The 23,571-nt window shown below is 42.6% G+C and overlaps 1 protein-coding gene and 1 long non-coding RNA gene across 2 annotated transcripts in view; one reads left to right on the forward strand and one right to left on the reverse strand.

Annotated features, from left to right (window-relative positions):
- Positions 1-416: 416 nt before the first annotated feature.
- The window catches only part of LOC310842122, a 31,491-nt gene continuing 8,336 nt past the window's right edge, over positions 417-23,571 (reverse strand). Inside the window, exons 3-5 of the long non-coding RNA XR_014562892.1 lie at positions 22,199-22,322; positions 1,614-1,777; positions 417-544 (exon numbers count right to left, since the gene is read on the reverse strand). This is a non-coding gene — a long non-coding RNA (uncharacterized lncRNA). The remainder of the gene's footprint in view (positions 545-1,613; positions 1,778-22,198; positions 22,323-23,571) is intronic.
- Positions 539-10,604, forward strand: VSX1 (visual system homeobox 1). The gene is made up of 5 exons (XM_083733693.1): positions 539-1,251; positions 4,468-4,546; positions 6,324-6,447; positions 7,929-8,109; positions 9,469-10,604. The coding sequence occupies exons 1-5, from the start codon at positions 804-806 to the stop codon at positions 9,738-9,740; spliced, it is 1,104 nt and encodes a 367-aa protein (XP_083589819.1). The 5' UTR covers positions 539-803; the 3' UTR covers positions 9,741-10,604.

The following is a 23,571-nucleotide window of genomic DNA, read 5'->3' on the forward strand; positions in this document are numbered from 1 at the left end:
TTGTCCGACTCTTCGTGACCCCATGGACCAGAGCACGCCAGGCACTCCTGTCTTCCACTGCCTCCCGCAGTTTGGTCAAACTCATGCTGGTAGCTTCAAGAACACTGTCCAACCATCTCATCCTCCGTCGTCCCCTTCTCCTTGTGCCCTCCATCTTTCCCAACATCACGGCCTTTTTCAGGGAGTCTTCTCTTCTCATGAGGTGGCCAAAGTATTGGAGCCTCAGCTTCACAATCTGTCCTTCCAGTGAGCACTCAGGGCTGATTTCCTTCAGTATGGAGAGGTTTGATCTTCTTGCAGTCCATGAGACTCTCAAGAGTCTCCTCCAGCACCATAATTCAAAAGCATCAATTCTTCAGCGATCAGCCTTCTTTATGGTCCAGCTCTCACTTCCATACATCACTACTGGGAAAACCATAGCTTTAACTATACGGACCTTTGTTGGCAAGGCGATGTCTCTGCTTTTTAAGATGCTGTCTAGGTTTGTCATCGCTTTTCTCCCAAGAAGCAGGCGTCTTTTATTGTTACTCAGAGCAAATAATACCTAAGTCAGAAAGCGGAGAGGGAAAAGAGGGAGGGAGAGCAAGGGAACGAGTGATCGGACCGCGAGGAAATTGGTGGCAATTAATTCTCAGGGAGTGACCCCCCCCTCCGTCCCGCGCACACTTTCCCTGCAGCTGATTGGCGCCGGGCGGCTTGGGGCGCGCAGGATAAAAAGCCTCGGAGAGTCTCTCGGCGCTTGTGTGTAGGCGCTCGGCTGCCGAGGAGAGGCGAGCAGAGGCGGCAGCAGCAGCAGCAGCAGCATGACGGGCCGCGAAGAGATCGCGGAGGGCAAAGCCAAGGGGAAAGCGCTGACGCCCAGCGGAGGAGGCGGCGGCCCCGAGAAGGCGCGCTTAGGGAGCCCGTCGGGCAGCAGCCTGCGCTCCAAGGGCTTCGCCATCACCGACCTGCTGGGCTTGGAGGCGGAGCTGCAGCCGCCCGCCACCTCCTCCGTGACCGGCTCGGGCTGCGAAGGCGGCGGAGGGGCAGCGGGACTGGCAGGAGGCGGCGGCGGAGGTCCCTTGCCCATGGGCTTGGGCTTCTTGTGCGGCTTCGCCACGCAGCAGCCGGCCGGGGCGCATTGCCTCCTGCCAGCGCACCTGCCCTTTCTGCAAGCGCGCCCGGAGCACCATCACCACTCGCACCACCACCCGAGCCACCACCCGCACCAATACGGCCCCGGAGCCGAAAAGCACAAGGAGAACATCTCCGGTAAGCGAGATCCCGCTTGGGGCAGGTCCTCTCCGGAGGGAGGGGAACCCAGGAGAGCGACTGCCGTGGGGCGAGAGGCCGGGAGGGGTGGAGGGGCGCAGGCCGGGTTAGATCGAGCAGTGAGCGGCCGGAGGAAGCGCACCAAGCAGGGCAGGAGCCCGACCTTTGCGCAGCGTGACTGCTTCGGAACAGCGCTGCTTTCCGCAGGGCGCACAGACAGCACAGAGCGCCTGGCAGGCAGGCGCCGATCAGTTCCTTTTGGACACCTCCGAAGTTCCAAGAGCACTTTGAAAGAGTTGCTGTGTGCCACCTTACGGACCGAGAGATCTTTTGGTAGGGTCAGCGGGCTGGAGTCTACTTACCAGATGCGTGAAATATCCTCAGTTGGTAGGTGCGTGCACTGCACGCCATAGATAAACGAACAAACCAACCAACCCGTTAGGTCTTCATACTGCATGGGTCTTGCATTAATGGGCTATCACCAATCTTTATTTTCCAGCGCAACATGCAAATTTGGTTCCCATATCTAAAGCTGATAACAATCTTAAGTTTAATATACAGTGGTACCTCAGGTTACATATGCTTCAGGTTACAGACTACGCTAACCCAGAAATAGTACCTCGGGTTAAGAACTTTGCTTCAGGATGAGAACAGAAATCGTGCAGCGGCGGCAGCAGGAGGCCCCATTAGCTAAAGTGGTGCTTCAGGTTAAGAACAGTTTCAGGTTAAGAACGGACCTCCGGAACTTAACCCGAGGTACCACTGTAGTTGCTAACAGATACCCTGTGCCTTTTAAAAGCAGTATAATATGAACCACCACAACATGAGGTTTCCTCAACTCTCACTACATCTCTGTACAGGCAAAAGTGCCACCTGTTGAATCCTGGAGATCATGTAGCTGTTAAACAGGACCTGTCTGTGTCCATGAAAAAGGTGTTTGCATCCTGTTCTTCCAATAGCCCACATTACAGCTTCACAACATTGTAACACCCTACGGTGTGTTGAGAAACAGTAACTTGGAAACATAGAATCAGACCACTAGTCAATCTAGTCAAATTTTGTCAACATTGACTGGCAGCAGCTCTCCAGAATTTAAGACACGAGTCACTGCTAGCCCTTCCTGGAGATGCTGAGGATTGAACCTGAAACCTTCTATGCATAAAGTACATGTTTTACCACTGAGCTACGGCCCTCCAGCCAGTGAGCTTCATGACTGAGCAGGAAGTTTATCATATCTGTCACCAATATTCTAGCCCCTGTTCTAGCCAAAGGCAGAGCTGCATGGATATGCTAATGCTTTACATGAAATCCTGGTGACCTGATCTGCTGGGGGAAAGATTTGGAAGGAGATGATTTGGAGCACCAGGCGGCTATTTCAGAACCATTAACTGTTGGCAGACATTAAATAATTTCTGCAAATAAAAGTGCTGATGAGAGAACTCCAAAAAGATCCGAAACAATCCTTATATGGATGGGCCATTTGGATGACAAGCTTCTGCATGTGGGAACACACATGTACAAATATTTTCAGATGTGCAAATGTTCACACAGATTCACCAAGGACCATTTCTGTGACATTCTGTTTATAAGGGATCACTTTTGGATGTTCAGATGTAAATAGGTGTGGAAATATTAGGCAAACAGCTTGTTGGGACGGGTGAGTCCATGGGAAGAATCTAACAGCCTTGCTTCTTACAGCACTATTATTGGGTGAGGAGTATGGGTCAAATATTGTGGCACGGTGTTTTCCAGTGTGTGATTTTGGTAATTATCTCTGTGGGTGAACACTAGGACTTGGAAGTTATATGCACATTTTCGCTCATGCGTGTTTTCACTCAAATCCTTTTCATACAACACACACAAAACCATGCTTGAGTTTCTCTTCAGTGGTTATAGTTCATTTAGCTGCAGTGTTGAACATCAGCATGGCCAATGGCAATCAAAGGTAGGCCTTTCTCACTTGATTGAAACCCTCCACCACGGTGGGGTTCTAACCAGGTAGGAAACACCATGGCACTGGGCTTCCTCAGGTTTCCCATGGGATTCAATCACTGCTGTGTAAGCGTGTGATGGCAGCCTCTGTCTTTCCAGGGAAGAGATTAAAGGAATGCCTGCTTGAGTTACTAATCTCAGAGGCAGCATGGCTGCCAGCTGAGAGGTCAGCATAAAACTGAAGGAGGGAAAGAGCACTAAAATAATATTGAACTGAAAATTTCAGCGGCTGTTTGAAGGTGTTGGTTCTTACGGAATTTTACTCAGCTGGAGTTCTCTTGGTTTTTTTAAGGGTTCTGCAAAACAGTATACATTGGAATAAAAAACTGTCCTATGGACTATGGGAGAATGGAGGCGTTTCAAAGTAATTTGCTTAAAGAAGCAATCTCATATAATATTTGATTCTGTATATCTTATGCATTAATAAAATATTGAAATGGAAAAATAAAGGCTGTTTGATAACTTTTATTGTGATTCAGAGAAGGCTCCCTCTAGGACCAACTAGGTTTACTTTGGAGCCCCCTATTCTGTTGGTCCCTTGGTAGAAGAATTGGACTTCCTCTGATTCTATTCCTGCCTTAGCCTTCTGCCCACCTGCTCTAGTTGCTCTGCTAGTGCTGAAAAGCTGGTGTTTGTGGCAGCTTCCCTCCCATTTATTTTGCCAGGCAGTGGAGATGGCTGGAGTTGACCTATATTCCTAATGACTGAGGAGAGCAGTTTCAATCAGCTCTGGCCACTTGCCAGCCCTGTTTGTAGTCCTGGTTGGCAGCTACCTGCCCCCCTCCTTGGTGCTTGCCACAACAGGGACTATTGGACATAGGCTGGTTCAAAGGTGGCATATGTGGTAGGTAACAGTCAATATATGCTCATCAGTGGCTATTTCTTGACACTGAAGATGCTGTACTAAGTAGAATATTAGTTGGCACTGCAGCTGTGAAATGCCCTCCCTGGGGAAGTCTACAGAGCTCCCTCTCCCATTTTTAGATGGGCCTTAAAAGCAGAGTTGCCATTAACAAATTCTACTTCTGAAAGCTGTCTTGTTGGATTTTTACACTAATGTTGATTTTCTTCACTAATTTTTATTGCTCTTTTACAATTTGGGAACAGCTTTGGGGGAAAAAATATGTTTTAAACAGTGCATATAAATAAGTTGAATAGAACAATGCTTATATGGGGAAAACTTTTGATCTATATTTATGTTTTTCTCCCCAACCCAAATATTAGATGAAGACAGTTTGTCGGGGGACAAGAACAATCTCAAGGCATCCGATTCTCAGATCAAGAGAAAGAAACGGCGGCACAGGTATGACAGATAAATATAACTGGAGTCTTCCCAGACACAGCTTGTAGCATTAGATCCCAAAGTTAAACTTTGTAAGTACGCTACATTCTCTCTCTTTAAAATCTCACTTAAGCTGCAATCTTATATTCACCCACCTGGGAGTGAGGATCATTGAACTCAATAGGGCTTACCTCTGAGTAGACACACACAATAGGATTCCACTGCTAGCATTTCTGTATTGTATTGGACAGTACTGTATAACTTTTTAAAATGAGTTATCTGGTTTGTAGATGTTGGAGAAAGAAACTGCCACTTGAATCAGACATGTGAATTTTTGCTAGAGAATTCTGGGGCTTGGGGCAAGACAGAAATCACACCATTTAACCTGGAAGTCCTAATGGTTAGTTGTGGTTACTCAGTGGCAAAGGAAAGACACTTTGCACATGGTCAGAATATTTTTCTTTTTTTATATGCTCAGTGCTAAGCCTCAGCAGTGAAAACAATATATTGGGGGAAACCTGGCTCAAAGTTGTGAAGGCACAACAGAGACATAGCTCAGTAGTAAAACCCATGTTTTCCACACAGAAGGTCCCAGGTTCAATCCCCAGCATCTCCAGTTGAAAAAAGGATTAGCAAGTGATGGGAAGAGCCTGAGACCTAGAAGAGCTAATGCCAGCCAGTGTAGGCAGTACTGGGCTGGATGGACAAGTAGCCTGACTTAGTATAAAGGTGGCTCTCTGTGTTCCCAGATTAACTGAGCCATCCTAACCACGTCTACTCAGAAGCAAGGCCTATTTAATTCAAGGGGGCTTACTCCCAGGTAAGTGGGGTTGTAAACCTATGCACTGGTGTAAACCTAAGGTTGCACTGTCTTGAAAGCACAACAGTAAACTTCTAGGCAGCATGAAATCTGATTGAGCTAGGAGATTCTGAGTTAATTTAAATCACAGGTTGGTAATGAAAGGATTTCTCTTCCATTTTACACTTGGAAGACCTGGTAATATTTCTGGATTTTACAGAAAAAAATAAATTCCTTGGCAGATGGAAACACAAAGGGACACCCTTCTATGCCAGTTCTTATTTTGTACAGCATTCTGGAAGTTATAGTTTGCGCTCTGCCTGCTTGTCTGAGCAGCAGAGCTTGGGGTGGACTCTAGCTCCATCTTGTTCATTCCCATTACCTTGCACAAGAGCAAGGTAATTTAGACATCAAGGTCTCAGACCAGGTTGGAACAACTCCAATCAGCCCGTCAGTAAACCCAATGGTCAAGGATGATGGGAGCTGGAGTCCATCAACAGCTGGTGGCTACTAGTTTCCCAACCCTGCCTAAGGCATCAAAGATTAAAAGTCACAAATAATTGTGCTGCTTTTATATTAGTGAAAACATTGTGGGCACTTTTCCCATAGAAAGCAATGCCAAAAAATACAGCTCATATGTTAATTTCTCATTTCTCCAAATGTTCTGGACTATATAATTCCCATCATCCCTGACCATTAGCCATGCTGACCTAGGCTTATGGGAGGTGGAGTTCAATAATACTGGGGACCACCAAATATTGTCTGAGGCCTGCGGGATGAATGAAGTCCATCAACCATGTACTCCATCACACACACATGCAAACACACACACTTGCAGTTCCAGGCAAATAGCAAATACAGGAGTTTAACAAGTTCACTTGGTATTTCTCACTCTGGACTGTATAATTCCAACCTACACATCTGCTACTAGAGCAGAAAGTTGTTTCTAAAGGATGTGACACGGCCATCTATGAATTACTGAGTTTATTGTCCCTGTAGGACTGTGTTTACTGCCCATCAGCTGGAGGAATTGGAAAAGGCTTTCAATGAAGCCCACTACCCGGATGTGTATGCCAGAGAAATGTTAGCCATGAAAACAGAGCTCCCTGAGGATAGGATACAGGTATGTTGTTTGTTATTGTTAAGCCACCATAAAGTATGGAAATGGAAAGTTCATTTAGGGAAGTTTTTAATGTTTGAAGTTTTATTCTGTTTAATATTCTGTTGGGAGCCTCTCAGAGTGGCTGGGGAAACCCAGCCACATGGGTGGGCTATAAATAATGATAATTATTATTATTATTATTATTATTATTTACAGTCCTCAGTAAAGGCTGCCTGTATTGAGTGTCAACACATTCATTTAAAGCACTGATCAAACACAAGTCATGGGAGCTTACTAGACCCTCAGGGCAGGTAGGAATGGATATGTTCCTGGACTACAATTCCTATCATGCCTGACCATTGACCATGTTGGCTGAGGCTGAAGGAAGTTGAAGACCAACAGCATCTTTTATTTTCAGTTAAAGAAAATGTTGAGTATCTGCCTGATGGGGAATATGGTACTCTAGCCCATCTGACTTTGACATTTTTGGATTAAGGAGTGGCTGGGTAAATAGCTGTAAGGAATTATTTTTTCCTAGCAAATTGTGCAACAGTGCAGGAGGCTAGGCTGTATAATCTTCCAGCCATCTGATTCTAATTCAGCTCTATAAAAATGTACAATGGTATCTTGGGTTACAGACGCTTCAGGTTACAGACCTCGCTAACCCAGAAATGGTATCTCAGGTAAAGAACTTTGCTTCAGGATGAGAACAGAAATCACGCCGCAGCGGCGCAGCAGCAGCGGGAGGCCCCATTAGCTAAAGTGGTGCTTCAGGTTAAGAATAGTTTCAGGTTAAGAATGGACCTCCAGAACGAATTAAATTCTTAACCCAAGGTACCATTGTATATAGATGGACAGGAATGGCCCATTGAAATAAGTAAAAAATAACTGATGTTAGTTGCAATATCTAGCCTGCACTTTCCAATATTATGACTCTCCTGCCACTGTAAATTTGCACCAACAGGGTGCTGGTACTATACAAAATGTAGAAGTGACATAATCCCAGACCAGGTAGTATTTTACAAGTAAGGCAGTGTTATGTAGTATTAAGAAAGAAAAATAATAGCAAAAGGAGTGAAGGTTAATCTTATCAGTTAATGTATGTAGTATAATCTTCACCTGGAACAAAGAGTTTTTTTCAGCGGGATCTCAGTTCTGGCACCTCTCAGGTGGGCACCATTGCCATTATAAGAGAACAAAGGAGGTGTTCATGGTGGCTTCCAGCACTTCTGTTTCTAGAAAAATAGCACTGAACACAATGAAAGGAAAAAGAATTTCTATTGCTTATTTAATGCAGGAATAAGATTGAGAAACTGTTAATTTGGCTGTGTGTGTTTTCCATCTTATTTATGCCAACAGAGAACTCAAAAATTACTTTGAACATATGCTTTCTTGATCTGACATGTTTTATTTGATATTCTTTCCTCCCCCCTCCCCATCAGTCCTCCACACAAATATGGATACTTTTGCTAAATATATATGTCTTGATGTACATCCAAAAGGTTTGGTTTCAAAACCGAAGAGCCAAGTGGCGAAAGCGTGAGAAGTGCTGGGGCCGCAGCAGCGTGATGGCAGAATATGGTCTCTATGGTGCTATGGTGAGACACTCCATCCCACTACCTGAATCAATCATCAACTCTGCCAAAAGTGGGCTTGTGGGCTCCTGTGCCCCCTGGCTGCTTGGTAAGCAAACATATAGTGTTCTGCATTCGCTGGTTGGGCTGAAACTCAGTTAATTAAGTGGGGAGGGCTTTCAAAATGAAAGCCACTACTGGGGTAGAGAGCAGACTTAGGCTTCACAGCCTTCATCCCAATTGTGTTGCTGAGTGCATTTGTGGGCACTGCTGCAATGCTGGTGAAATCTACCTTCCAACCCTCACTGTTAAGGATCCCACTGTGTTGGGGTGGGTGTGCACTCATGTGTTTGCTCATGCTTGCACACATACAACTTCTTATAATATACATATCCATTCACTAGTTATACCTTAACACCTGCTCTCTACCCAAGCAATGCTTGTCATTTTGAAAGCCCTTCTCACTTCATTAACTGAGAAATAAGGAAGTGATTGTTAGCTGACTTGCCATCACTTTTATAAAGCACTAGAGTGAAATTTAGATTTAATTACATAAAGCGACATTTTGTTCTTGTGTTAAGCACAGATTAACCTTTGGTTAAGATTTTTATAAGAGCTGATAGAACAGCTTTCTTCCTAGTCCTTCAAACTTCCTCCTTGTACGACAGGGACATTGCATGGAGAAAACAGCTGCCTTGCTTGTGAAATCCCCTATGGAGATCCCGCCATGCATGAATATCAGAAGCAGAGCTACTGACCTGTCTTCCATGAATCCAGTTGTATGATATCTTAGTATGCATGGCTAATGATGGAACCATGTGGATGGGGAGGGCAGATCTGCTCATGTGTTTTACATGAGCAAGCTATGGCATGTGTGGTATTGCAATGGATGCAGCCGTTGATTACTATTATTTATTTTTATTTCACAATATCTATATACTCTTTGATTGTAATGAAACTTCAAAGTGGTGTACAACAAGAATAAAACGAAAAAATTATCAGTTAAAAAAAGTTAACGATTTAAAACATTCAAAAAATAATTAAAATCAATGATAAAAAAACTGTATTAAAACACATGTCAATATTTAACATGTCTGGACAGGCTTGCCTAAGCAAAAATGCTTTTAACCTGACACCCAAAAAAGTAGAGTGATGTACTCCTGATGTCAGTAGACAAGGAGTTCCGAAATATGGGTGCTGCTGCACTAAAAGGTAAATTTCTTACAAATGCAGAATGAGTATTGTGTGGCACCTGTATTAGTACTAGTTCTGCAGATTGAAGCAATTGAGCGGGCATATATGGGATAAGGTTATCTTGCAGGTCTACTGATTTCAGTGGGCTGCTATGAGTTTTCCCCAATACCCCAATGAGTTTCAGTCAAGCTAGAGTACTAGCTTTCTCAGTCACTGTTAGGTTTAATCAGTATTCTCTCTCAGTACTCTCTCTGGTCTTTGCTTTTCTTTAAAGGAATGCATAAAAAATCAATGGATGTTACAACTAAGCCCGAAAGCGAGGAAAAGGGGAACAGTGACTGGAAATCTCAACGCCCTGAAGAGGAATTAAAAATTAAGCAGGTAGAGCAGGAAAGAAGCTCCACTGACAAATTTACCTCAATGGACAATTCTGATGACATTGCAATGGATCTCTCCAGCACAGCAAAGCATGAGAAAAAGCACGACACTTTGAGACAGTGTCTCAGTGGAGGCCCCCAGCCCAAAATGAAGGACAGTGAGCACTAAGAATCAGAAAGAGGAGAGATGTGATACAATAGAAAATAAATAAATAAATGAAGAAACCTCTTCAATGCTATGGGAAAATATATTTATTAATGTTTAATTAATATTTATTAGTATTTTTCAGCTAACTAATACATTTTACATAAAAGTGGGACCCTTTTTAGATGGTGCCCATCCAAAATATAAAATTTATTTTTTCAACATTAAAGTTGTTTATACGTAAACAATATAAATTGGGGTTACTGACTTTTTCCCTTTAAAATGTCTCACTAAGTCACCTTTTATTAGCAGCTCCAGAAAAATGACCAGGGCATCTTCATTCTATAACATGGGAGAGATTAACCTGTGGCCCTCTGGATGCTGGACTACAACTCCCATCATCCCTGATGATAGGCCAGGCTGGCTGAGGCCAATGGGAGTTGCAGACCAAAAGCAACTGGTTAGTCACACCTGCTATAGTAGAAAAAGAAATGGAAGGCATTTCATCTAAGCTAATCCAAGGTATGGTAATGACAAAAATGCTTTGAGTGTTGCTTTCAGAAGTGATAAACCTTAGGGAAACTTTGTTCCTTAGATTACATGCTACTATAGGACAGGAATGGTTAATTTCTATATTTCTGGTGACATTACAAAGATTAGGGAGGGGAGGGGATACAACAAACCAGCCTTGACAAGCATTGCCTAGCGATTTAAGGGCTTAACATGTATCAAAGACATGATGTTGGAATGTGTATGGAGAACCATGGCTTCTTTTCCTTCCAAGTGAAACTGTCAGCAAAAAGCGTTTGTGCACATCTTGAGTCCTACAGGGGATAGACTATCTGTTGACCTTTCATTCTATAGTAAACAAGGTATACTTATACCAAACTCTGAAGGCCACCAGAATCTGTTCTGACAGCACCCCCTTTAATTTCACCAGGATTCACACCACCACCACATGCTAGATTGAATCCTCTTGCCCAGACAGAGAGTTCCGTGGAACACAGACGCTATTTTCTTTTGTGTCAGAGAATGCTGTGTACAGCTCTAGAAAATGAGAATAATCTCAGTCTATAACAAACACTGTGCTGAACAAATTCTCTTTGCACACAAAGACCATTTCCTGACCCTGAAGAAAACATTTAGATCTTCCCTGCACAAAGCTGTGTATCAACCCTCTTTGTTTAGAAGATGCTACATCAGGGTACCTGTGTTTACAAAATGCAGTAGTTCCAACTGATGCAGGGAAGCAGATGGCACCTGGGAACACTGTGGACTATCTCCTTGTTCTTGACTCAATGATTTCACCTTGAGCTGCAGCAAATTCTACTTGATAAGGAATCTCCCTTTTACCATGATTTGAGCACAATAAATGGAATTACACTGTGCATTTGTACAAATTTGTATTTGGGAAAACATATGCAATAACTCTACATTTTTGAATGTTATTTGACATGCTATGCATAGAATTCACACTTGTATTAAAATACCAAGCCATAGAACCCAGGAATAAAAAATCCTATTTTGTAAAATGCCATAGGAAAAATATTTTGTAATTATGTCTGTAAAAGTGTTAATGTTTAATCTTATTTCCTTTGTCTTTTTATATTTGTCTGAAAGCACTTTAGATACCTCCATTTTCTGAATGTTCCCCTACTTGTTTTGTTTGCCACTTATTTATTATTATGCATTCACAAATAAAGTTCTGTGTTTATTTGTGGCTTTTGAAGATATATATATATATATATATATATATATTAGTGGCTTGATTTTGAGAATACAGCTTCTAAGCAAGTCCTATTTTGGTTACAAAAACCTGTGTTGATGAAAGAGTGAGATTTAGGTGGCCTACATTTTTCAGCAATTAGCCCCCCTGCTGCAAAGACTACATTGCTGATTTGACATCAGCCTACTGTACTCAAAGCTATGTATGAACATAGAGCAAATGTGTGAGCTTGTGGGGTAGCCCGTTTCAAAATCTGCAGTCACTCTCTGTGTGCAATGTGCAGAATAAATCTACACAGGGCACTAAGACTGCTATCAGACAATACAATGCTTCATTACTTCCTATAAGCTATCTGTCATAGAACCATAGAATTGTAGAGCTGGAAGGGTGCCAAGGGTCATCTAGTCCAACCCTTCGCAATGCAGGAATCTCAGCTAAAGCATCCACGACAGATTGCCATCCAACCTCTGCTTAAAACCCTCCAAGGGAGTCTGTTCCACTGTCAAACAGCTCTTACTAACAAAGTTTTTCCTGATGTTTACTTGGAATCTATTTTTCTGTAACTTGGTTCGAGTCCGACCCTCCAGAGCAGGAGAAAACTTGTTCCTTCTTCCATGTGACAGCCCCTGAGATACCTGAAGATGGCTGTATCTCCTCTCAGTCTATTTTCCAGGCTAAACAAACCCAGCTCCTTCAACTGTTCGTCATAAGACTTGGTCTACAGGCCCTTGATCATCTTGGTTGACCTTCTCTGCACATGTTCCAGCTTGTTAACATCCTTCTTAAACTGTGGTGTCCAGAATTCAAGGTGTGGTTTGACCAGGGCAGAACAGAGTGGTGCTATGACTTGCCTTGATCCAGACACTACTGTTGATGCAGTCTAGAATAACATTAGCTGTTTTTGTTCCTGCATCACACTGTTGACTCAGGTTAAGCTTGTGGTCCACCAAGACCTCTAGATCCTTTTCACATGTACTGCTAGTAAGCCAGATGTCCCCCATCCTATATCGGTGTATCTGGTTCTTCCTGCCTAGGTGCAGAACCTAACATTTGTCCTTATTGAAATTCATTTTGTTAGCTTGTGCCCAGTTCTTTCTCCAATCTGTTAAGGTCATTTTGAATTCTAATTCTGTCTTCTGCTGCATTAGGTACCTCTTCCTGTTTGGTGTCATCTGCAAATTTGATGAGCATCCTCTTAATTCCTTCATCCGAATCATTTATAAAGATGTTGGACAACAAAGGCCCAGTACAGAACCCTGCGGCACCCTGCTTGTCGTCACTTTTTCTCAGGATGATAAGGAACCATACATACTGGGTTCAATAGAACGTCCAAAGTATCTGTATATAGCTAGCTAGATACGGTAGATATAATCCCTCAATATAGGAGCATTTAGAATGATTCAGTTTCTGCCTACATTAAGATTATTAGAAAATTTCTCCTACTTTTTCCTCTAAAGAAACCAAGCAGATATTGAGAAAGGGAGAAATAATTTGGTTTTCACAGGAATTTAAATAAATAAAATTCATGCACATGACGGATCTTTAGGTGACATGCCATAGCCCCAGACACTGTCTGAATGTCCTTTAGAAACAGCTTCTTAGACAACATGAAGAGCTGAACAGGCAGTGTGGGGGTCCCACTGTCACCTAGAAGTATCAAGCAAAATGTGATGACACACTGGGCACATTGGGCTTAGCATTGCCTTGCCCTCTGATGTTTACCTGATAGCAATGTCCTGCTGGTAATAACAATTCCCTCACCCAGCAGCACTGGTTCTAGCTTCTCATATTAAGGCATTGATACATATCCCCATCTCAGTGTCAGATCAGGGTTTTGATTTCCTGCTTTTGGACACCTGAGAGTCCTGGATTTCAGTGCTTGACAACAAGAGAGACAAAGATGCCACAGCAGGGCTGAAAGCAGTTTTTACTATGTCTCAGGACAGTAAAGAGAAGTAGTTACAGCAGCCTCAGTTACTAGGTAACCCATGAACTTAGGACTTCCCAGAGACACAGTGGACCACTGGTACTACAGACTAGAAAGGTGCTTTTCACAAGCTTCAATCATTGAGCAAGAAGTTATCCATGAGGGTGATGGTGGTATAAAGAGACAGGGCTCAATTTCATACATTGATTTTCTTAACTAGATAATTTTTTTTGATGTAGCTTTTTAGTCTTCCTGAAAAAAAAATTGTTAGTAAATACATAATTTTTAAAGATGTAAATTACAGGTTGCTTTGGGGACAGTGGCTGTGGGTTGTAATCCAGAAAGTAAAATGGTATTTTAAAAATGGCTACACTTCATACCATTTGATAAAGTCGTAGTACATTTTCATCTTCTGTGTAAGACAGAATTGGCCCCAAATCACATTCTAACAGACATATTGAAATGTTTCCAGTTTTTTCTGCCAGACAAATTTTATCTGAAAATGATGTTAAGGTTTTATTAAAATCTAGGTAATTCCAGTCTGGAAAGATTCCTAATAGAGATCAACATGTGAACAAACACGTAATGATATTCCCACCTGGAGCAGGACTGGTAGGTTGTCTACACAGCAAGAAAATGTAGAGAGAACTCTAACAAAAACACAAGCTATGAAAACTTTAGGAAAATATTGTTCAGAACATCATAGTAATGCAAACACTATGATCAACAGATGCTCCGGATTGTTATCCTAATGCATGTTTTGAAACACTCTCAAAATAACTAGGTTTGGCTGGAATAAACAGGAAAGGATGAAAAGAGATTGGCGAGTAAGTAATTATTTGTGAGTGACTCAAACACTGAGTTCCTAAAAGTGAATTTGCAGTGAACATGATAAATAATGATGGGTAAAGGCTTATTTAATCAGAAATTAGGCTTTACAAGAGCCGAGGTTTGGCACATTTAAAGCCTAATCCTGATTCGGCAGCATTTGCAAACAAATTTATCTGGGCTGTGCAGTGCTGGCACTAGCATTTTGTTGCATTTATGACCACACCCCTTACATGACACAGATGGCACATCTCTTTGCTTGTCACACTGGAAAACAGAAGCCAGATATCATTGGAAATAATAAAAGCAGAGAAAACATACATATTAAAAGCAGGAATTTCTAAGCTTCAGTTTTTCAACCCTCTCCCTTTTAGGCACCGTAAAATCACCTCTGCTATGACCCACCCCATTATTCAGGTTATGCTGTTATACCTAGAACCTGTATTTCTATTGCTTTGACATCTCTCTGAACAAGCCCTTCACACACACCTTTCTACTCTACAGATGTCCCAACACAATCCTAACTATGTATGTCTGAATAGAGAGGAAGTATTTTGTGGATTCTTCTAATACAAAACACATTGATGAATAACACAAAAAGGGCTCGCGATATGTAGCCTTGGTTTTTGCTATCTAAACCAAAACGATTAACCAGTTCTTGACAGGGAAAACCTCAAATAAGGTTATGTAAGTATTAGAGGGTGGCACTGCATCTCAGTTAAAGGGGGACAAATTTTGATTGTGTTGCAATAGAAATATAATAAAATGGTATTTACAAGCCAACCTCTTTTATATAAACATTACCCTAACGATTATCACTACTACCAATTATTGTGATGACGCTGAACCATTAGTTGGTTGGTTGAAGTGATCTGAACGGGGCTAGTAAGCAGCAAGAATAAACAGTACAAATGCTTTTCTAGAAACAAACATCTCTCTCCATCTGGAATGTTTAAAATAGAAACATGCATAATGCTGTAAGTAATTCCACATTCTTTTTAATTTATCTGGGTTACAACAACATTTTCTTTCATATTTACATCTTTTCACTTTGCCATATGGACAGTTAGATCCTAGGATTTAAGAGTATTTGCTGAATTAATGATGAGAGGTGTGGGGGTAGGGAGGACATAAAAAATGAAATGTGAAAAAAATGAGATTATTTAGATTTTAATTTGCGGAGGGGGTTACGAGATTGACTGGATTATATGTTTCTTTGGCTTTCATAAGAAGACTTTCCCCCATTCTTTTTAATAATGAATGACTCATGTTCACATAAAAGGGAAGGCTGTGTGCATTTGTTGCAGAAACATCTGTATTCTGCCATTACTGAATGACTTAGGAATATTAATTTTTAACTGGCATTTTATCTAGGTTTATCCCATCTTGCTGCTTGATAGAGTTTCAGATTGAAAGATTAAGCAAATGTGATGTTTAAAGAGATTGCCCCCCAGAGGGTAATACAGGTTATTGCACATGAGAGAGAACATCCAGTGAGTCATATAGAAGAAACAAGCTGTGTTCCCCGCCTGCCCCCAAGATCACAGATGAACTGTGGGATTATGATCCACGTCCCTTTTTCCGTAGTTCTGGTTTGCATTGCTGATAGCAAGTTTGCCTTGAGCCTCCTGCTCTGTCCATTTTCTCCCCCCCCCTCCATGCATGTAGTTACACTGGAGGCCTTAGTTTGTATATATTCAGTTAGTAATGCCTATTTCACTTCTCCATGAGCACAGCAATCCAAACTATGGTTAACCACATTTTGTGTGGCTGCTGACAATCTGGCAGTGCAAACAATGCTGCATCCAAATCTTGCTCAGTGGCGACTGGGAGGGGCCACAACTGGCAGAAAGCGCTGAAGCCAAGCAGAGGTCAGAAATACCAGCAGAATGCAGCAGCTAGGATACTTGTGGGGGCAAAGTACCATCTGCATATAAAACCTTTATTGCGGTATTTACACTGGCTGTCTATCTCCTATTGGGCCAAGTTCAAGTGACTTGACAGATCACTTTATCTACTGTATGTTTTGGAAAATACTTTGTCCGTTCATCCACCTGTTTTCTATAGGTTCTTGAGAACCTATGTCATTGCCAAACTGAGCACAATGATTCCCAAGGTGGGAGTAGCAATTTTCATTGACATTTGGATGCCAATGCCATCTTGAATCAAGATGGCAGATTGTGACGTGACTCTGTCCATTTTTTGGCATAGGTTTGGCCACCTCTTGAGATATCATCGCCAAACTCAGAATGAGGGTTTCTGAAGTGTGGGCAACCATCTTTGTTGATTTTTTAACACCATGTGCCATTTTGAATCAACATGGCAGACAAAAACATGACTTTGGTTTGACTTCACCTGATTTTGGGGCATGACAGGTCCAAACTCATAAACTGCACAGTCACTCAGAGCAGGACCATTGTGCTATCTCTTTCATACATCTGTGAACACCTGCTGAGGCCCAACCTGCTGAGGCCCTGGCACAATGGATGTGCCAGGCCACATGACACACCACAACCAGACATGCCAATCTTTACTTATGATCGAACAGGCATTTTGGACATTTAAGATATAGCTATGCTGGGATACATGTGCATGGCCTTCTCCCCTGCAACATTTATGATATGATTTGCAAATAATACTTTGGTAAAGCTAACAAGAAAGAAAATGGCTAAGATCCCACTGATTGGCTAGTAAATGAGTAGTGTTTCTACTAAAACACTCCTGCTAAACATGTGATTGATTGTTTCTTAAAAGGGATCTGCAAGCACAGACGTGGTTGCTCTGTGTGCTGTATTGGATTCATTGCATCATCACCATCAAATTTATATCTCAAACGGCTGTTTATTTTGAATATACTTCTTTCTCTCCTTGTTAATTTTACTTATCCTTCAATATACCTCAGAATTTGTATACACCTATCAATGTCTCGACATGGGACGCGGGTGACGCTGTGGGTAAAACCTCAGCACCTAGGACTTGCCGATCGTCAGGTCGGCGGTTCGAATCCCCGCGGCGGGGTGCGCTCCCGTTGCTCGGTCCCAGCGCCTGCCAACCTAGCAGTTCGAAAGCACCCCCGGGTGCAAGTAGATAAATAGGGACTGCTTACTAGCGGGAAGGTACACGCCGTTCCATGTGCTGCGCTGGCTCGCCAGATGCAGCTTGTCACGCTGGCCACGTGATCTGGAAGTGTCTGCGGACAGCGCTGGCCCCCGACCTCTTAAGTGAGATGGGCGCACAACCCTAGAGTCGGACACGACTGGCCCGTACAGGCAGGGGTACCTTTACCTTTATCAACGTCTCTGCTTTGTGCATCAATAAATCATATATTTCACAAGATATAAAAAAACTGTCCAGTAGCACCTTAGAGATCAACTAAATTTGTTCTTGGTATAAGCTTTCGTGTGCATGCACACTTCTTCAGATACATATATTTCACATTCTTGTTACATTGCAGTCACAAAGTTCAGGAACAGTCCCGTTTCAAAACTTGTGATTCATGCAGTAAACAGAAGAGGGCACTCTTCAATTATTTTTCACTTTTAGATCATTGACAAAACTCATTGACAAAATTGATGAATGAAAGTCCAGTACACCAATGAATTATTGGCCATTTTCATTAAACCCTCTGAATCACTAAGCAGCAATTATAGCTATTCCTTAATTATTAAGAGATCTTGAATATACACTCTTCTTCTGTTTATTTAGTACAAACAAGCAGATTACAGTGGTACTTCGGTTTAAGAACAGACCAGTTTAAGAACAATTTGGTTTACAAACTCCTTAAAACCGGAAATAGTGTCTTGGTTTGAGAACTTTACCTTGGTCTAAGAATGCAATCCAAACAGTGGAAGGGCACCAGCGGCAGGAGGCCTCATTAGGGAAAGTGCATTTTGGTTTAAGAATGGTTTCAGTTTAAGAATAGACTTCTGGAACGGATTAAGTTCGTAAACCGAGGTACCACTGAAAAATCAGATATATTTAATGCTACAAAATTATATCAGTTTTACCGCAACATAACTGTTATAGTCAAAGGGACGCAGGTGGCGCTGTGGTCTAAACCCCTGAGCTTCTTAGGCTTGCTAGTTGTAAGGCTGGCAGTTTGAATCCATGTGACGGGGTGAGCTCCCATTGATTTGTCTCAACTCCTGCCAATCTACCAGTTTGACAGCATACCAGCGTCCGTAGATAAATAGGTACAGCTGCGGCAGGAAGTTAAATAGCATTTCCATGTAATTTGGCACTCGTCACAGTATTCCGTGCGTCAGAAGCAGTTTAGTTACGCTGGCCACACGACCCAAAAAAGCTGTCTGTGGACAAATATTCAGTTCCCTTGGCCTGAAAACGGAGATGAGCGCTGCAACCCATAGTCAAATTTGACCGGAGTCCAGGGCTCCTTTACCTTTTTACCTTATAGCCAAAAGATCCTGGGAATTATACTTTGGTGAGGGTGTTGAGAATTGTGATAGAAATCTTTAGCCAGCTCATAAAACTACCATTCCTAGTGGTCTCAGGATAGAGGAGATGACTGTTCAACTAGCTTAAGCCTGTAGCTTTATGTATGCCCTTTGGGAACATATGCCACTAGAAACTGAAAGCCAAAATTTGGCTGGTTCATTTATTTAAACATATAAAACTCAGCCACCCAATACTGCCAATAGCACCTAGATATATCCGTCCCTGTCTTTGTTTTCCACTACCAACACCATCTCTCTTTCTACTTAGGCTTCCAACTTCATAGCTCCTCCATCAATTTTGCCCTTAGATCACTCTTCCTCAACACCTCAAGATGGTTTTCTTTCCTGCTTTCTCAGGTTTCTTCCCACTCAGCTTCACACCTGTCCATTGCTATCATTTTTTCTCCCCTTTCTATGGTACAAATACATTCTGCCCTCAAGGTTTCTACTATAACACATTATCTTTCTTCACGCACAGTGACAGGTATTTTCACCAAGAAAATCTGAGAAAACCATGGAGGCCATGTACATAGCCAATATACAGTATCAAGCCATAGTTATAAGAACAGAAAATAATATCACAATAGGAGCTGACTTTTACAGCAGAGATTGCCATGGCCAAAGTGATCAACGAAATGGAGTAATTCCCCTCCCCTATGAAGAATAGCTGCAGCCCTTGGGAATTTTTAGTTTTGAGAAAAGTTGAACAAAAGATTACATGATAGAAGTTTATAAATTTGTACGTGGCATGGTGAGTGGATAGCGAAAAGGGTTTCTCTCTCTCATAGCACTACAACTCGTAGACATCCAATGAAGCTGAATATTGGAAGATTCAGGATAGATAAATGAAACTACTTATTTACACAGTGCAGTTAAACTATTGAACTATTATACTATTGAACACAGGAGGCAGAGATGGTCACCAACATGGAAGGCTTTAAATGTGGACATAAAAAATATGTGGCACTGTCTTTGTGGATTCTCACTGATGAGGGAAATGCATTATTTGTATGCCCATAGATATTAGGCTGTATCTTCACTCCTCATGTTAAGGAGTGCTCTGCTGAATAGAAATCTGAAGCTAGCTTTCCACTTTCAAACCAAATATTCTAGACTCCATAACACTAGAGAGGGCCCTCAGGAGGGACTGTGTCAATGGCCATATGGTCTCACCATTCCATAACAAAACTAGAGACTCGACAATATCCTCTATCCTCTATCCACTGGACACCTTCCCCTGCAAACAGTCAGGAATCTATCAGATTCCATCACTATCCAAGGGCAGACCTTCCTAACTGGTCCTCAAATGGACCAATGACCATTTGAGACAGGCCCATGGTTGCTATAAACTCCTGAGCCAGACCTGATACACCAAGATGGGATGTTGAAGTCACCCCAAACCACAGTTCTGGGTTCCTTCAACACAACACAACACCCAGGGCGGCCTAGATCAGCTAAGTCAGGACAGCTGATGAACAGCAGGGTGGGTGGTACACCAACAGCATTTCTAACCTAGATAAAATGCCAGTTAACCTGGCCCGACACCAAATGCAGGTCCTTCAGTACCACTCTGAGAGAGAGGTTTCCTGGTGGTGGGAAGTAAGCCCCTATGTACTACAACAACACCTCCTTACCCCCTCCAGTCTGGGCTGATGTCGTACTGAATACTCAGGTAGGCAGAGCAGAGTCAGATCTGGCCTCCCCAGCAATACACACAAATCATGGAATTTTCCAGCTACCTGCTCACCCAGAAATGTTTTAGAACCATCATTCAATATCATCAGTTACAACTGGGAGATTAGGGTCACAAGATAACAAACTAAGGCCCAGTAGTAGGCACATAACATTCCACATGTCAAGAGGAAGATGTTGAGCACTTCAACACTCCTCCCCTTGTATCTTACTTGTGAGGTTTGCAATCAATATCACAAATGCATGTTTTGCTAGACAAGCACAGGGCTTGTGGACAGAGAGTTCTTTAACTTCTTAGAGAGGACGTCTGGAGTTCCTCCAGGTGGGAACTCTGTAACAAAGTAGACAATCCTTTCTACTTCCTTCTGCCTGTGAGGAGACTTTCTCTTTCCACCATGACTCAAAGATGACCAGATGTGCATGACTAAAGCTCCTGCATTAAGCCATGTTAGCTAAGACTACCAACTTTTATTTTACTGTAACTTATAAGTATTTTTTGCTCACTGCTGTATTTGCTGCCTGCATTGAAATGTAAGTAAACCCTTTTTCATTTATCTTCCTAAAAAAGTGTAGTTCATTATTTGGAATGGAGGTGAAGAGGGGGAGGTCAACAGACCACAAATAATTGGGATTAAAATGTGTAATTGGCTAATTCTTAAGCTTTAATGAGTTGCAAAACTTACAAATGTTTTATGCTGCTAAAAAGACTTCACAACCAGTTTTTATTTTTTTATTTCTCCCACGCACATTGGGAGAGGAGGTTTAGATCTAAATCTACAGATTTAATCCTCAGTCCATTTCCCACATTACTGAGTGGGAACACCACCCAACCAAACTTCCCCTCTACCAGACTCTCACCTCAGGTTGCCTCCCACAGTGCCTGCCTACAATTTCATAGCCTGACTGACAATAGGAGATGCCCCATGTCTCCCCAAATCAGCAGGTAAAAAAGGTAAAGGTAAAGGACCCCTGGATGGTTAAGTCCAGTCAAATGTGACTATGGGGTGCAGCACTCATCTCGCTCCAGGCAGAGGGAGTCGGCGTTTGTCCACAGACAGCTTTCCGGGTCATGTGGCCAGCATGACTAAACCGCTTCTGGTGCAACGGATCACTGTGAAGGAAGCCAGAGCACATGGAAATGCTGTTTACCTTCCTGCCACAGCAATACCTATTTATCTACTATTTATCTACTAGTGTGCTTTTGAACTGCTAGGCTGGCAGAAGCTGGGATAGAGCAATAGGAGCTGACCACCGAGGAGTGGATTCGAACTAAATCAGCAATCCCCTTTGGTGTAAACTCTGCCACTCACAGCAGAGCCTGTTCTTATAGCAAGGCTGGCTACGGACCACAGCCACACCTCAACTGTATTCACTCAGCCAACAATCAACCAATACCTTGTACTGCAGTCAGCACAAACACTCACTTATATATCAGTGCAGGCAAATATATCAGTGGACAAACTGATGCAAGCAACAAAACATGCACACTATCTTGCTGCCTGGGAGAGTACACCAGGCAGGGGTGGTGCCAAACAGCCTTCCCTGATTAGTTTTCTGTTGGTCTGCTCCATTCAAGCAAACACATGAATTAGATATATCTGTTTCTGTGGAAAACACAATCCTCTTAAACAGAACTGTAAAGGTAGCATTCCCCAGTTCACAAAAGGATACCAATTATCACCGTTAGTAGAAATAATTACAGTACTCTTTCAGCAGCCAGCATACATTTTCCTGCAAACAGATTTTTTTGAATGAATAATGAAGGCTCAACAGATGGGAAATCGTTTCCAAATGAAGCATAAGTATCTCGGTGATTAGCATGGGAATAGCAATTCAATGAGAGCTGAGTTCCTACCAGAACTGTAGAGGGAAAGTAGTGTTTAATCCTCCTCCTCCTTCATACCACCCCAAATATATTGGCAATATTACATTTTCAAACTCAGTCTTAAACACTGTAGATACAGAACTGAAATTGTGATCTGGAAAAATGAAGAAACAGAAAAGGCATTGAATATACAGTCATACCTCATGTTATGTTTGCTTCATGTTATGTTCTTTCAGGTTACGTCCCGCGGCAATCTGGAAGTACCGGAAAGGGTTACTTCTGGGTTTTGCGCTAGTGCATGTGCAGAAGCGCCAAATCGCGTGTTCGCACTTGCAGATACGGCGCTTCAGGCTGCGCTTTTTTCATGTTGCGTACGGGCCTCCGGAACGGATCCCGTTCGCAACCAGAGGTACCACTATATTCCCCTAGAGCAGAAGCAGGGAACCTATGGCCTTCCAGATGTTGCTGAACTCCAGCTCCCAGCACTTCTAGTCAGCATAGGCAATGGTCAGGGATCATGGGAGCTGTAGTAAAATAACGTTGGGTGGGTCCCTGCTCTTGGCTTTTTCTGTTGTTCGCCAGAAGCGGCTTAGTCATGCTGGCTACATGACCCGGAAGCTGTATTCAGACTCCCTCAGCCAACAAAGCGAGATGAGTGCCGCAACCCGAGTCATCCGCGACTGGACCTAATGGTTAGGGGTCCCTTTACCTTTTTAACCAGGAATTCCTTAATGAACAGTGGATTGGACTAAGTCTGATTTTAAATAAAAACTACAGTGGTACCTCGGGTTAAGAACTTAATTCGTTCTGGAGGTCTGTTCTTAACCTGAAACTGTTCTTAACCTGAAGCACCACTTTGGCTAATGGGGCCTCCCGCTGCTGCCACGCCGCCGGAGCATGATTTCTGTTCTCATCCTGAAGCAAAGTTCTTAACCCGAGGTATTATTTCTGGGTTAGCGGAGTCTGTAACATGAAGTGTATGTAACCCGAGGTACCACTGTAATTTAATATGCGAAAAATGCAAGTAGATGTAATTTATGTCGGAACAGACATGGAATCCTATCTGCTTAATAAAAATAAGCATACGCCACTAACATAATAATTATTTCTAATATAATCTGGATGAGAAATGGGTACATAGCTCGGTGGCAGTATATGCATTACTAAGGAGGCATGACAATATATTTTGTCCACCTATCACTTGGTTTTTCTGTGACACATCTCTTGGGTGCTTTGGCTGAGATGAAGACACCTCAACAGCTATACACGCTGGCACACTTTCTCCACAAGATTTCCAGATGAGGCAAATATTTCAAAAGGTCCATAGTTAGCGTATATTGGGGGTCGGAGGGCAAGCATTATACTTCACACGAGGAATCGATAAAACACTTTCCATATTTTCT

Source organism: Podarcis gaigeae, assembly GCF_964106915.1.
Source record: "Podarcis gaigeae genome assembly, chromosome: 3".
NCBI lineage: Eukaryota > Metazoa > Chordata > Lepidosauria > Squamata > Lacertidae > Podarcis > Podarcis gaigeae.

Bases quoted from the DNA above. Each gene is read 5' to 3' on its own strand.
- VSX1 (XM_083733693.1), top strand. From the start codon at position 804: ATGACGGGCCGCGAAGAGATCGCGGAGGGCAAAGCCAAGGGGAAAGCG. The intron at 4,547-6,323 runs GTATGACAGATA...TTGTCCCTGTAG, and splicing joins AGAAAGAAACGGCGGCACAG to GACTGTGTTTACTGCCCATC. The intron at 6,448-7,928 runs GTATGTTGTTTG...TACATCCAAAAG, and splicing joins TCCCTGAGGATAGGATACAG to GTTTGGTTTCAAAACCGAAG.